Consider the following 12,238-nt stretch of genomic DNA (forward strand, 5'->3'; position numbering starts at 1 on the left):
GTATTGTGGATGAGACCAAAATAGAACTTTTTGGTTTAAATGAGACACGTTATGTTTGGAGAAAGGAAAACACTGCAACCCAGCATAAGAACCTTATCCCATCTGTGAAACACGGTGGTGGTAGCATCATGATTTGGGCCTGTTTTGCTGCATCTGGGCCAGGATGGCTTGCCATCATTGACGGAACAATGAATTCTGAATTATACCAGCGAATTCTAAAGGAAAATGTCAGGACATCTGTCCATGAACTGAATCTCAAGAGAAGGTGGGTCATGCAGCAAGACAATGACCCTAAGCACACAAGTCGTTCTACCAAAGAATGGTTAAAGAAGAATAAAGTTAATGTTTTAGAATGGCCAAGCCAAAGTCCTGACCTTAATCCCATCGAAATGTTGTGGAAGGACCTGAAGTGAGCAGTTCATGTGAGGAAACCCACCAACATCCTAGAGTTGAAGCTGTTCTGTACGGAGGAATGGGCTAAAATTCCTCCAAGTCGGTGTGCAGGACTGATCAACAGTTACCGGAAATGTTTAGTTGCAGTTGTCACTGCACAAGGGGGGTCACAGCAGATACTGAAAGCAAAGGTTCACATACTTTTGCCACTCACAGATATGTAATATTGGATCATTTTCCTCAATAAATAAATGACCAAGTATAATATTTTTGTCTCATTTGTTTAACTGGGTTCTCCTTATCTACTTTTAGGACTTGTGTGAAAATCTGATGACGTTTGAGGTCATATTTATGCAGAAATATAGAAAATTCTAAAGGAAAGGGTTCACAAACTTTCAAGCACCACTGTAGTTGTCCTACTTCTAGCTGTAACCCCTCTCTCCATCGTGAAGCAAAACACGCACTTGAGTTGATAAAGTAGAGTTTTGGGGGGCTATTTCAAAAACCGTCTGGGAGCTCATAAACTACGCTGCCATCTTCTCTATGGCGGAACTGGAACCCTCAGGTGCAGTTTGTGGGATTCGTTACAGTGTTGTAGTAAATTTCACAGTGAGTTCAGACACATCGCAGTTGGATCAAGTCCCATTTTGTGCTGCAGCTTCTCACATACGTCCATCTGACTCAAAGACTGACAAATCATCAGTGTGCAGTGAACAGAAACAATCTTCCTCCTCAGGACACTGATGATGAAGCTAAAACCTCTGCTTCAGTCTCACTATTAGAGAATGTGTCTTACTGAGGAGCAGGTCATGTGACTCTCAGAGAGATGATCTTACCCCAGTATCTCCAGTTTACAGTGAGAATTCTCCAGTACAGCAGAGAGACGCTTCACTCCTGAGTCTCTGAGATTATTCCAGGACAGATCCAGTTCTCTCAGGTGTGAGGGGTTTGATCTCAGAGCTGAACTCAGAGCAGCACAGCCTTTATCTGAGACACCACACTGCCACAACCTGCAGAGACACAATGACACACACTTCATCAACAGATTTAATACTGACTTTAAAGATGATGAGTGTAGTGGTCTAACAATGTCAAAACACTTTGGATGCTGTTTAGTTGTTACGCGCTTATCTCAAACACTGTGTCCGGCTGTTACTCATCCCCATGTTCAATGATGGCAGGAAGAGGGCAGGCAGGCAGGAAGAGAGCAGGTGGTCAGGCAGGCAAGCAGACAAGTAGGCAGGCAAGCTGGGATAGAAAGAGGTAGATAGCAGGCAGGCAAGCAGGTGGCACACAGTGGTGTAAAATCCAATCGTTTGTAGAGATCCACAGAAGGGTTATTCCAAAGATGGAACTTCCAAAGCATGAAATCAAAGTCATCTCAGAGTTAAAGGAGAACCTGAAGGCAATTTTTTTTTCAAAATTCTATTCATTTTATTAAATATAGGAATACATTTTTGATAGCTATGTTGTCACTGCTTTAGCAAGTTTTGAGTGTTTGAAATATGCTATGCAATATATCAGTCCATAATGTCAAAGCAATGGCCACAATCGAGATTCGTTGAGACCTGTACGAGACATTGTAGGACGGAAGTAAAACGTACAGCAGAAATCAAAGTGACCAACATCTGCCAACGTTCCCTGTGTCTGAAATTGCTCACTCATTCACTACTCCCTATATAGGGAATTACTGTATAGTGAGCTCATTGGTTAAATGCAAAAATGCTTTTGGACACGAGTACATCATACTGATATTTACGTCATTACTGTCACACAATTAAAACGTGCCAGATCAGTCGGCTGGTGGGTTTTCAAAATAATAAATACACGCATGTGTTTTTGTGATAAATCCATATTATACTGAGCACATTTCACACAATCAATACAAAGTACCTGCATCTTTCAGTTTTTTAAATCAAGGCTGAATACTTTCTTCTTTGCTGCTGCCCTTTAAGAAATCAAATTTGAGACTTTTAATTTGATTTCTTTCAGCGCGACCACAATGCATGATGGGATATATTGCTTTGGTTAGTGACCATCGTTGTACACTACTTTTCGTGATGCATTGTGGGATACTTTGAGTGCACTATATAGGGTGTAAATAATCTTCACTAAGGTTTCGGACAGCACTACAAAATGGCGTCCGCACTATATAGTGAGTAGGGAGCGATTTCGGTCACAGGGGTTGTCAAAAGACGCGCACGCCCTCTTTCGAATGCTGATGTAATCAAGCCGGAAGTTTTGTTTGTTTTGATAGCAATCAGGAAAGTTTGAACAAAGTAGGCAGTAATCGTCATTTAAACTCTTTTGTGCAATAATTCATTTGGAAAACAGTTTTCAAAATGGCGGCACTGACACCTGGCTGACGCTTCACGTTTCGAAGTCTTGCACAAGTCTCATGAAGATCGTGCAGATAAGCGACGCCTGCCATGGACCAAACGAACTACATTCAACATGGCTAAAAACCGAATAGGCCGATAAGTATAATATTTAATTGCAATTAGTTGCCAATACGAGTCACGATATAAGGTTACTAAAACCAAAAATGTAATTGAATAACACGTTAATTAAGAAATAAAGCAAGTTTAAAAATGACTTCAGTTCCCCTTTAAGTACAATTGTTCAAGCATAGCTTTGAAGCGGTTTAAATAAATCAATTCCACAACTATTGGTCTCCAGCATCTTCCATTGTCTAACTGAGACTCGCCTGAGCACACGGAAGGCACCGTCTTCTACCTGAACAGGTGACCTAAGGCTCTGTCAAAATAAAAGTTCCAAGCTGAGTGCCAGTAAATCTCATCTCATTTTCTGTAGCCGCTTTATCCTGTTCTACAGGGTCGCAGGCAAGCTGGAGTCTATCCCAGCTGACTACGGGCGAAAGGCGGGGTACACCCTGGACAAGTCGCCAGGTCATCACAGGGCTGACACACAGAACCATTCACACCTATGGTCAATTTAGAGTCACCAGTTAACCTAACCTGCATGTCTTTGGACTGTGGGGGAAACCGGAGCACCCGGAGGAAACCCACGTGGACACAGGGAGAACATGCAAACTCCGCACAGAAAGGCCCTCGCCGGCCACGGGGCTCGAACCCGGACCTTCTTGCTGTGAGGCGACAGCGCTAACCACTACACCACCGTGCCACCGCCAGTAAATCGAAAGCAAAAAATATGAATCTCTAAACCAAAGCAAGTTCAAATTAAATTTGGCTCCTCCAATGAGTGTGGAAAATTAAAACTAGTCTCATCTCATCTCTCATTATCTCTAGCCGCTTTATCCTTCTACAGGGTCGCAGGCAAGCTGGAGCCTATCCCAGCTGACTACGGGCGAAAGGCGGGGTACACCCTGGACAAGTCACCAGGTCATCACAGGGCTGACACATAAACACAGACAACCATTCACACTCACATTCACACCTACGCTCAATTTAGAGTCACCAGTTAACCTAATCTGCATGTCTTTGGACTGTGGGGGAAACCGGAGCACCCGGAGGAAACCCACGCGGACACGGGGAGAACATGCAAACTCCTCACAGAAAGGCCCTCGCCGGCCCCGGGGCTCGAACCCAGGACCTTCTTGCTGTGAGGCGACAGCGCTAACCACTACACCACCGTGCCGCCTAAAACTAGTCTCCCTTTCCGATTTCTCAAATTTAGGCCATAAAAATAATTTTGCCCAACAACCAATTTTTTTAGTGGACCGAAAGCTACTGAATCCAAATCACAGACTTCCAATTTTATTACTTTTTTCCCCTAAAAGAACAATTAATTAGTTTGGAGCTCCGTGTCCCTAAATTCACCGCCATTTTTTTCTTGCCTCACCATGACCTAAACCTAGATACTATGTCATGCATGACGTGGGGGGTTTCCCCGTTCACAACGTATTGTGGGATACAAATTTGCGACCTGAGAGAACAATGGAACACATGAGTGTGCGCATGAAACACGGAAGACAAGACCCTGTATTGCGAAGGAAAGGAAACGCAGGACCAAACTAATAATATATTATATAAAATACATATATCTCCTATGATTCCTTCAATCAAGCTTTAGAGATTTTTTTTCTCTCCTCAGGTTCATGTCTGAAACAGGTGGGTCATACAGGAAATTCATGAGGTTATACTAAAGTCGAGTTTCGGAAAGTCTTCGTGGCATTACAAAGATAGAGGAGGGTTCGTATTCCCAAAACTATTACTTCTGATCACTACGTTTGGCAAAAACATGAGCAAACATAAAAATCAAAAAGATGAATGTAACAGGCAGGCGGGATCAAGGTCACTTTCGTTTTTATTTTTTAACTGTCACTTAACACAAAACACACTTTTCAGTAGTTTCAAAATAAACTGTGTGCCACTGCACCGATGTGATTTCAGCCAGGGGAAGAGATCCTCACTCCCTGCCCCTCCTCAGTGCACACACACACACAGCACTGGGCTCACGCTCCATTCACAAACTGGTGCTTGGCCATGCCCCCGCTACCAGAGTGAAAAAAAACTGTATACTGTCTTGCTCAACGAAATAAACTGCACAGTATGAGAGTGAATTGAGAGGTTGTTCACCAGAAGTTGTGCAATATAGGTGTATAGTCTAATGACACACATTTTCACTCAGCAGTCTTCACCATCACAATGATCAAAAAGGACCTTCTATGTGTAGGGGGCTGCCAGGCCGTAGCCATCGTACCCACAATTCCCTGCTTCACTTTATGGCCCATCTTCTCCCCTTTCACTGTTACAGCATTGAACACAACAATCCCTGTACTCGATGCCATGTTCTATCTCCACCTATTCTTCTCACACTCACTGTAATGGTATTGGATACAGAGATGATACCGGATACCAAATACAGTGATGACATGACTACACTTTAAAACCTGCGGTGCCATCGAAATTCTTTCTCTCTGGTGGTGGATCCCCAAGCATGAAAGGGACGTTGTTGCATCTGTGCTAAAGAAGAACAAAGAACGAGCTATTGATACCAGACCTTTAGCCAAAGTTCAATGTATTTGATCTTCGTATAGTTGTAATAATAACTGAACCGGTTAGTTACTGCAGCCCACGCAGTATTTTAAAAGAGGAAAAGCGACCGGATCCCTTTTCCCTTTCGCAGCATCGACGAACTACAAGCAAGATTCCTTCCAGATCATCGGACGACCGACGGGACACCGAAGATCTTCAGCTGACGAGCTGTAAAAGCAAAAGGAACAGAACTGTTTTCTCCCTGGACCTGCGTTCTGCGCTGTCTTCAGATAACAGATGATGCACCTTCAGTTGCCAAGCAAGAGCGATCTCAAGTAAAGCTGGCATCTGGGCAATTGTTAGTCTTAGCTGTGGCTAGTTAATGCGAAAAGTTGTTTATTTGAATTCGTTCATGGTTTAAATGTATGCATTTTGATTCACATGAAAGTTGGTCTTAGACCGCGTGTTGTTTGATTTGCATTGTTTACTATTCGTATTAGTTAGATTGTGTATGCGTTCTCTCTCTCTCTCTCTTTTTAACTCCCTCCGTTGCACTACACCCCTCAACATTGGGATTTCAGGAGTAGCTAAGGGTTGGGTAGAAATTTGAGTTTAAGGCCTATTTGAGACTAGCTCTTAAGTTACAGATCCTTTGTTACTCTCCCTCGTGTGCTCTCCTTGTTGCCCATCCCCCCTTTAGGCAGTGCCTAGCACAAAGGCTCGCACACTACATTCACATACAACACCTATCTCTCGCCCACGCACAGCCTCGTTCCCTCACTCCCCTCCTCCTTGTCGTGCACCTGAGCACGTTCTCTCTCCCTAGCTCCTCCTCATCTCATTAGTGCGCAGCTGCGCACATGCATGCACACGCCTACACTCACATACACACTCTCACACAGACACACAAACATGTGATTTCCCTCTCACATTTTAACATTCACTCACCCCTACACTCATTTGTTCCCTACACTGTAACACTTGCATATAGCCCATTACTTCTGATCACCATTAGTGCCTTGGTTATCATCATATTCACTGCTGATTTCTTACTCTGTTTACTGCTGGTTATCACCCTGTTTACTGCTGGTTATTATTCTACTTACTTACTGACTATTGCTTTATACACTACTGATTATTACTTGTATACATTGTATCACCATTTATATTGAATTATTCCTTGGCTGCTATTGTTGCTATATCTGATTAGTATTAGTTTGCTAATTCGTGTCAGCTATTTCAATAAATGGTACCTTTGGAATAAACTGTGTCCTGTCTATTGTTACAACATTCGCTGAGTGCCAACCTCTGCCAGACAAGTATTCTAATTGCCTTTGCCCATTTGGTTGTTATATGAATGTTATAGATCTAGAGTAAACGTATTACATTAGAGCTACAATACTCACTAAAACTACAGCAGCATCACCACTAAGTTATTCCACTGATTTTAATAGTTTAGCTATAAAATATTAGACACTTGATTTAATGAATTTATGAGACTGATCCCTTTTTACATGAGACTGATTCGATAAGCCCATTGCATATGTAAACTATCTAAAGCACAGGAATAATATTTATATTGTGAAATCAATACATCATTTTCGTTATGACTAACAAATATTGGCGAGAATATGCTCAGTGAAAAACAGACTTCAACAAGGTGAATGACCAGGCTCAAGTTCGCCTCAAAAAGATACGTATTTGGGATAATTGCAGCTTGTTCTTCACTAATTACAATATTTATGAGAGGGAGAAACAGACTAATCAGCATTTGACTAACCAGGATCCACTGGCTCCGTCATATTTTCTGTCACAACTTGAGTACTGGACTTCCAATGTGAATGTTATGATTAGCTCCTCGGCTCGTGGCAAAATGACGTAACTGGGTCAGAGCCCGGTCAATGAAAATCTGTGCATGCGCGCACCGGACATCCTCTGTCTGCTTGACTATACAAAGTGAGCGATTTCATGCACATTATTGTGTAGTGGCTGGCTGCTTTATGTCCCGGGGCTCCCTCATGCCTGTGTTACCTTCTGGCTCTCTCCTTTTAGTTATGCTGCCATAGTTAGTTGCCGGAGTCCCTGCTTGTACTCGGTGCAATATGTATACTGTTCCTACTTATTCAGGTGACATTGGGCATACCTAACCACCTGTGTTTTCTTTCCCTCCCCCCCCCACCCCAAATCTGTCCCTCTGAGTTACATGGAGTCAACAGGAAATCTTTTGGTGGAGACGGTGGAGACCTCGACTGGCTATCGTAGCCTGCAGGGAATCGGCTGTCAGACATTCTGTCGCATGTCCCAGACCCGGTGAAATGTAACTAAATTGTCTTGGCCAGCCCTAAGGGTCCCATCTGCATCTCATCATTGTTGAGGAGTGTGCTCCCATCACCCAATCAAGCATCCAGCCAGAGCAGGTCATGATATATTTTACCATATTAACATGCCATTGTGTGTTATGCCTGATGTAAAGACTCTTGTCTCTGCGAGCCTACCACACAGATTTAATACTTGTCATTTTTAGGGCATACCTAACAACGTGTTTTCTTTCTCTCTCTCTCTCCCCCCCCCCCAATCTGTCCCTCTGAGTTACATGTTGATCCTGGGATTGAGATGCTGGCCTCTTCTGCCCCTCGGACCTGCTTGATCCATCCTGGTGCCCTGTGTCTGGTCGGAGTTTTATCGCCCCACTCCTGTGAAGGACGGCCCCATGAGGACAGTTGAGGGTTATACCTGTTAAAACTGTTAATATAGTCAGGCTGTCTGTTGTTGCCCAAATGAGGATGGGTTCCCTTTTGAGTCTGGTTCCTCTCGAGGTTTCTTCCTCATGTCGTCTGAGGGAGTTTTTCCTTGCCACCGTCGCCACAGGCTTGCTCATTGGGGATAGATTAGGGATAAAATTAGCTCATGTTTTAAGTCGTTCAAATTCTGTAAAGCTGCTTTGCGACAATGTTTATTGTTAAAAGCGCTGTACAAATAAACTTGATTTGATTATTTGCTCAGGAATCCCCTCAAAATAAATAACATCCCAGCCACAGAATGGCCTGATATTTTTTTGAGATATTACAGAAACAAACATCTCTCACAATGACCAAATTTCAGAGGGAACCAAATTTCACTGATTTTATGAAAATGAAAGGGTGTCTTGCTTTAACTTTATTCTTCAGAACATTATGAGGATTTAATATCACCTGATTAATCTAATGAACACCATGAGTTGGCCTAATGGTTTGCGTGTCTACCTCTCGACTGGGAGATTGTGAGCTGTACTCACGATCGAGTCATACCAAAGACCATCATAAAAATAGCACCGACTGACATCTGGTGAGGTATTATCTGTATCTGCAATACAGATACGAGTGGAGAGTTAAACTCTCACAGTTACCAGAGGACCCGCCACCCCCAACGTAACCCTAACTGTATAGGCGAGAGGCCGAGGGCTAAAGAAGCAGAGATTGGCACCGCCCAATGTACCTTATTAGTATTAAACTGCATGGGTTTAATACTGCTTGTTCACTGGGCTGCTTCTGTTACACAGATCTGGCAACCCTGTTCATCGCAGATACACAAAGACATACTGAAAGAATGTCAAAAAGTCAACAAAAGAATAGTTGATGTGATTTGCAATTTATTTTCAGTTATTTTCTCTTTTTTATTCTTTTTTTCCCCACCTTTTCACTTTCCATGTCACTGCTGCTTTGAAACCCTGCTGCTCACACAGAGGGGAGTTAGTTTGTGTCTCAGGTGCAGTTTTTTTTATTTTTTTATTTAAATTTTTTATTTTGGGATTGCAGATTGTAATGCATAAATTCATCAAACCAACAGCATCATCTCTTCTGCATTCTATACATTTTCAGTATTGATGAACTTTATACAGTTTGGGAGAGATTAAGCGTTTACATAAAAGGAGAATAAAGAGAGTGACAGGTAAGTCCAGGAGAAGTTAGAGAAGAGGAGATTAAATAAAATTACAAATTTGAAAGATAAGAAGGGGTTCAACATATATGTGCATCTACAGTAAAGTTAAAGTTGCAGGAACTTTCCATAATCATTCACTTGACACCTCCACAAAGTCTGGTCATATGGGTTTTACATATTTGACCCACTTTGTCCATAACTTAATAAACAGAGTTTTCTTGAGACGGAGAGAGAAAGTGATCCTTTCCATATTGTAAATCTCATTTACTCTATTTACCCATTCTTATATTGTAGGGGGTTCAAAGAGCAGCCAGCGTCTCGTAATGAATGAAATTTCCATGTATGCCAAATCTTTTAAGGGCCTTATATAGGAAAACCCAGCTGACTGAGTCGAAGGCTTTCTCTGCGTCCGAGCTAATTCTGAGGGCTTCAAGATGATTTTGTTGGATGTAATGCAGTATGTGGAGGGACCGCCTGATGTTATCCTGAGCTTGTCTTTGCGAGACAAACCCAGTCTGGTCATTATGTATAATCCGAGGGAGGATTTTTTCCAGCCTTTTGGCCAGGATGGTTGTATATAATTTATAATCAATGTTTAACACCAAAATGGGTCGAAACGATGCACATTCTAATTTATCCTTTCCCTCTTTAGGGCTAAGAGAAATGACTGCCTCCTTCAGGAGGCATTTTTAAATCCACTAAAGTTGTATTGCAAGCCCGAAGAAGACTTGGCATTAATTCAATTCATAGGGCTTTATACCGCTCTGAAGGGAGACCGTCAGGACCTGGGGATTTGTTTGCTTTCAAGCTGCAGGTAGATAAAGAGAGTCGAGAAATTCTCCAATCTACTGTTCTCCTGCTAATTCAGGTTGTGTATCTCATCTCATTATCTGTAGCCGCTTTATCCTGTTCTACAGGGTCACAGGCAAGCTGGAGTCTATCCCAGCTGACTACGGGCGAAAGGCGGGGTACACCCTAGACAAGTCGTCAGGTCATCACAGGGCTGACACGTAGACACAGACAACCATTCACATTCACACCTACGGTCAATTTAGAGTCACCAGTTAACCTAACCTGCATGTCTTTGGACTGTGGGGGAAACCAGAGCACCCGGAGGAAACCCACATGGACACGGGGAAAACATGCAAACTCCGCACAGAAAGGCCCTCGCCGGCCACGGGGCTCGAACCCGGACCTTCTTGCTCTGAGGCGACAGCGCTAACCACTACACCACCGTGCCACCCCGGGTTGTGTATATATAATGATTTACAGTATAGCATTCTTTAAAGATTTTTTGTCTTTCACTTGGACTGTATTGTATATTTTTAGAATTTGGATCTCTTATTTTGTATATTGTTTTATCCACTTGTTGTTTTGTGTTAGGACTAGGACTGTTTTGGCCTCTAGAGGCCGCTGTTATTTCCTTTTCATGTCGTGTTTATTTTGGCCTCTAGAGGCCGCCACTGTTCCTGTGTTTTGTGTTTGTGTTAATTGCCTAATTATCTTCACCTGTGTCCTTAATTAGTTTGTCTATTTATACCCCTGAGTTCAGTCCTCTTGTCACGGAGTCTTTGTGCTGTTATGTTTATCTCCAGTTTCCTTTGTACTGTGTTTTTTGATCTTCTTAGCTTTTGAATTTTTGCACTTTGCTTTTCTTTTGGATTATACTCTTTGGTTTTTTTTTGTCTTTTGTTTTGCCCTGTATATAGTGTATATAGTTTAAATAAACCTTTTGATTCTTTTTCTACTTCCGCCTCACGCCTCTGCATTTGAGTCATCCCCCTGGTGGCCTAGTGGGGGTTTGCTGGATTATCACACCAACTAACCAGGTTCGAATCCCAGCAAAACCCTAACAGAAAGACTCCGTCATGACCGACTCAGCAGAGGCTGCTTCAACTGTCTACCCGGCCAACCTTCAGGGAATTATGGCAGCTTTGACACGCTTCGGAGCGACCATGGACGCTCATGGACGTACGCTCACCAGCCAATGTGAGGCCCTCGCTCGCCACGAGGAACTGCTTCAGCAAATTGGGAAAACCCTGGCACAGCTGACATCTCTGCCTGCATCTCCTGATCCAGTTCCTGCTCCTGATCCAGCTCCCACTCCTGCTCCAGTGCCTCCTGCAATGCTGCCTTCTTCACCTCGCGAACCCAGCCTTCCTGCACCACAGAGGTATGACGGCAAGCACAGTGAGTGCCGAGAGTTCCTTACCCAGTGTCAACTCACCTTTGAGCTTCAGCCTACCACCTACACTACGGATCGCCGCAAGATTGCCTTTGTGATCACCTTATTAGCTGGTAAGGCGCGAGCCTGGGCTACTGCTATCTGGCAAAGACAGGGACCTGAGTGCTTTGATTTCCAGCTGTTTTCTGAAGAGATGCTTCGGGTCTTCGATCAGGCAGACATCAGTACCGACGCAGCCCGAAAGCTCATGTCCATCCGGCAAGGAGGAAGCGTCGCAGATTACGCCATCTCGTTCCGAACACTCGCAGCAGTAAGTGGATGGAACGAGACTGCCCTGGTGTCAGCCTTCCACCATGGTCTGTCTGACCCCATCAAGGACGGTCTGGCCTCTATTGGATGCCCAAGTGACCTCGAAACCCTCATCTCACATGCTATTCGTCTGGACAACAGGATGAGAGAACGCCACCAAGCCTTGAGCCCCCCCAGCCTCCCTACCTCTACCTGGAGACCGTCTACCTCCTTCAGTGACTGTCCAGAACCCATGCAAGTGGGTCGTACTCGCCTCTCCGCATCTGAGAGGGAGCGCAGAAGGAGGGACAAGTGCTGCATCTACTGTGGCAAGCCTGGTCACTTCCGAGCATCATGTCCCGAACTCTTGGGAAAAGGACCGCCCCGTCCAGCCGAGGGAGGGTTGTGACGGGGCCTACCCTCTCTCCCGGACTCCCTGGCCAAGGAATCTACATCCCGGTCTCCATCTCCTGGGGTGAGTCTGTCCACTCTTGTC

At 43.9% G+C, this 12,238-nt stretch overlaps 1 protein-coding gene across 5 annotated transcripts in view; it reads right to left on the reverse strand.

The window, feature by feature from the left end:
* The window catches only part of LOC132882168 (NACHT, LRR and PYD domains-containing protein 12-like), a 547,173-nt gene that overhangs the window by 437,880 nt on the left and 97,055 nt on the right, over positions 1-12,238 (reverse strand). Inside the window, exon 11 of one of the 5 annotated variants that reach the window (XM_060915443.1) lies at positions 1,230-1,403. The exons of the other annotated variants lie outside the window; for them this stretch is intronic. Coding sequence (XP_060771426.1) covers positions 1,230-1,403 — 174 coding nt within the window. The remainder of the gene's footprint in view (positions 1-1,229; positions 1,404-12,238) is intronic. 5 annotated transcript variants of the gene reach the window in all.

The sequence above is a fragment of the Neoarius graeffei genome, chromosome 2 (assembly GCF_027579695.1).
Source record: "Neoarius graeffei isolate fNeoGra1 chromosome 2, fNeoGra1.pri, whole genome shotgun sequence".
Taxonomy (NCBI): Eukaryota; Metazoa; Chordata; class Actinopteri; order Siluriformes; family Ariidae; genus Neoarius; species Neoarius graeffei.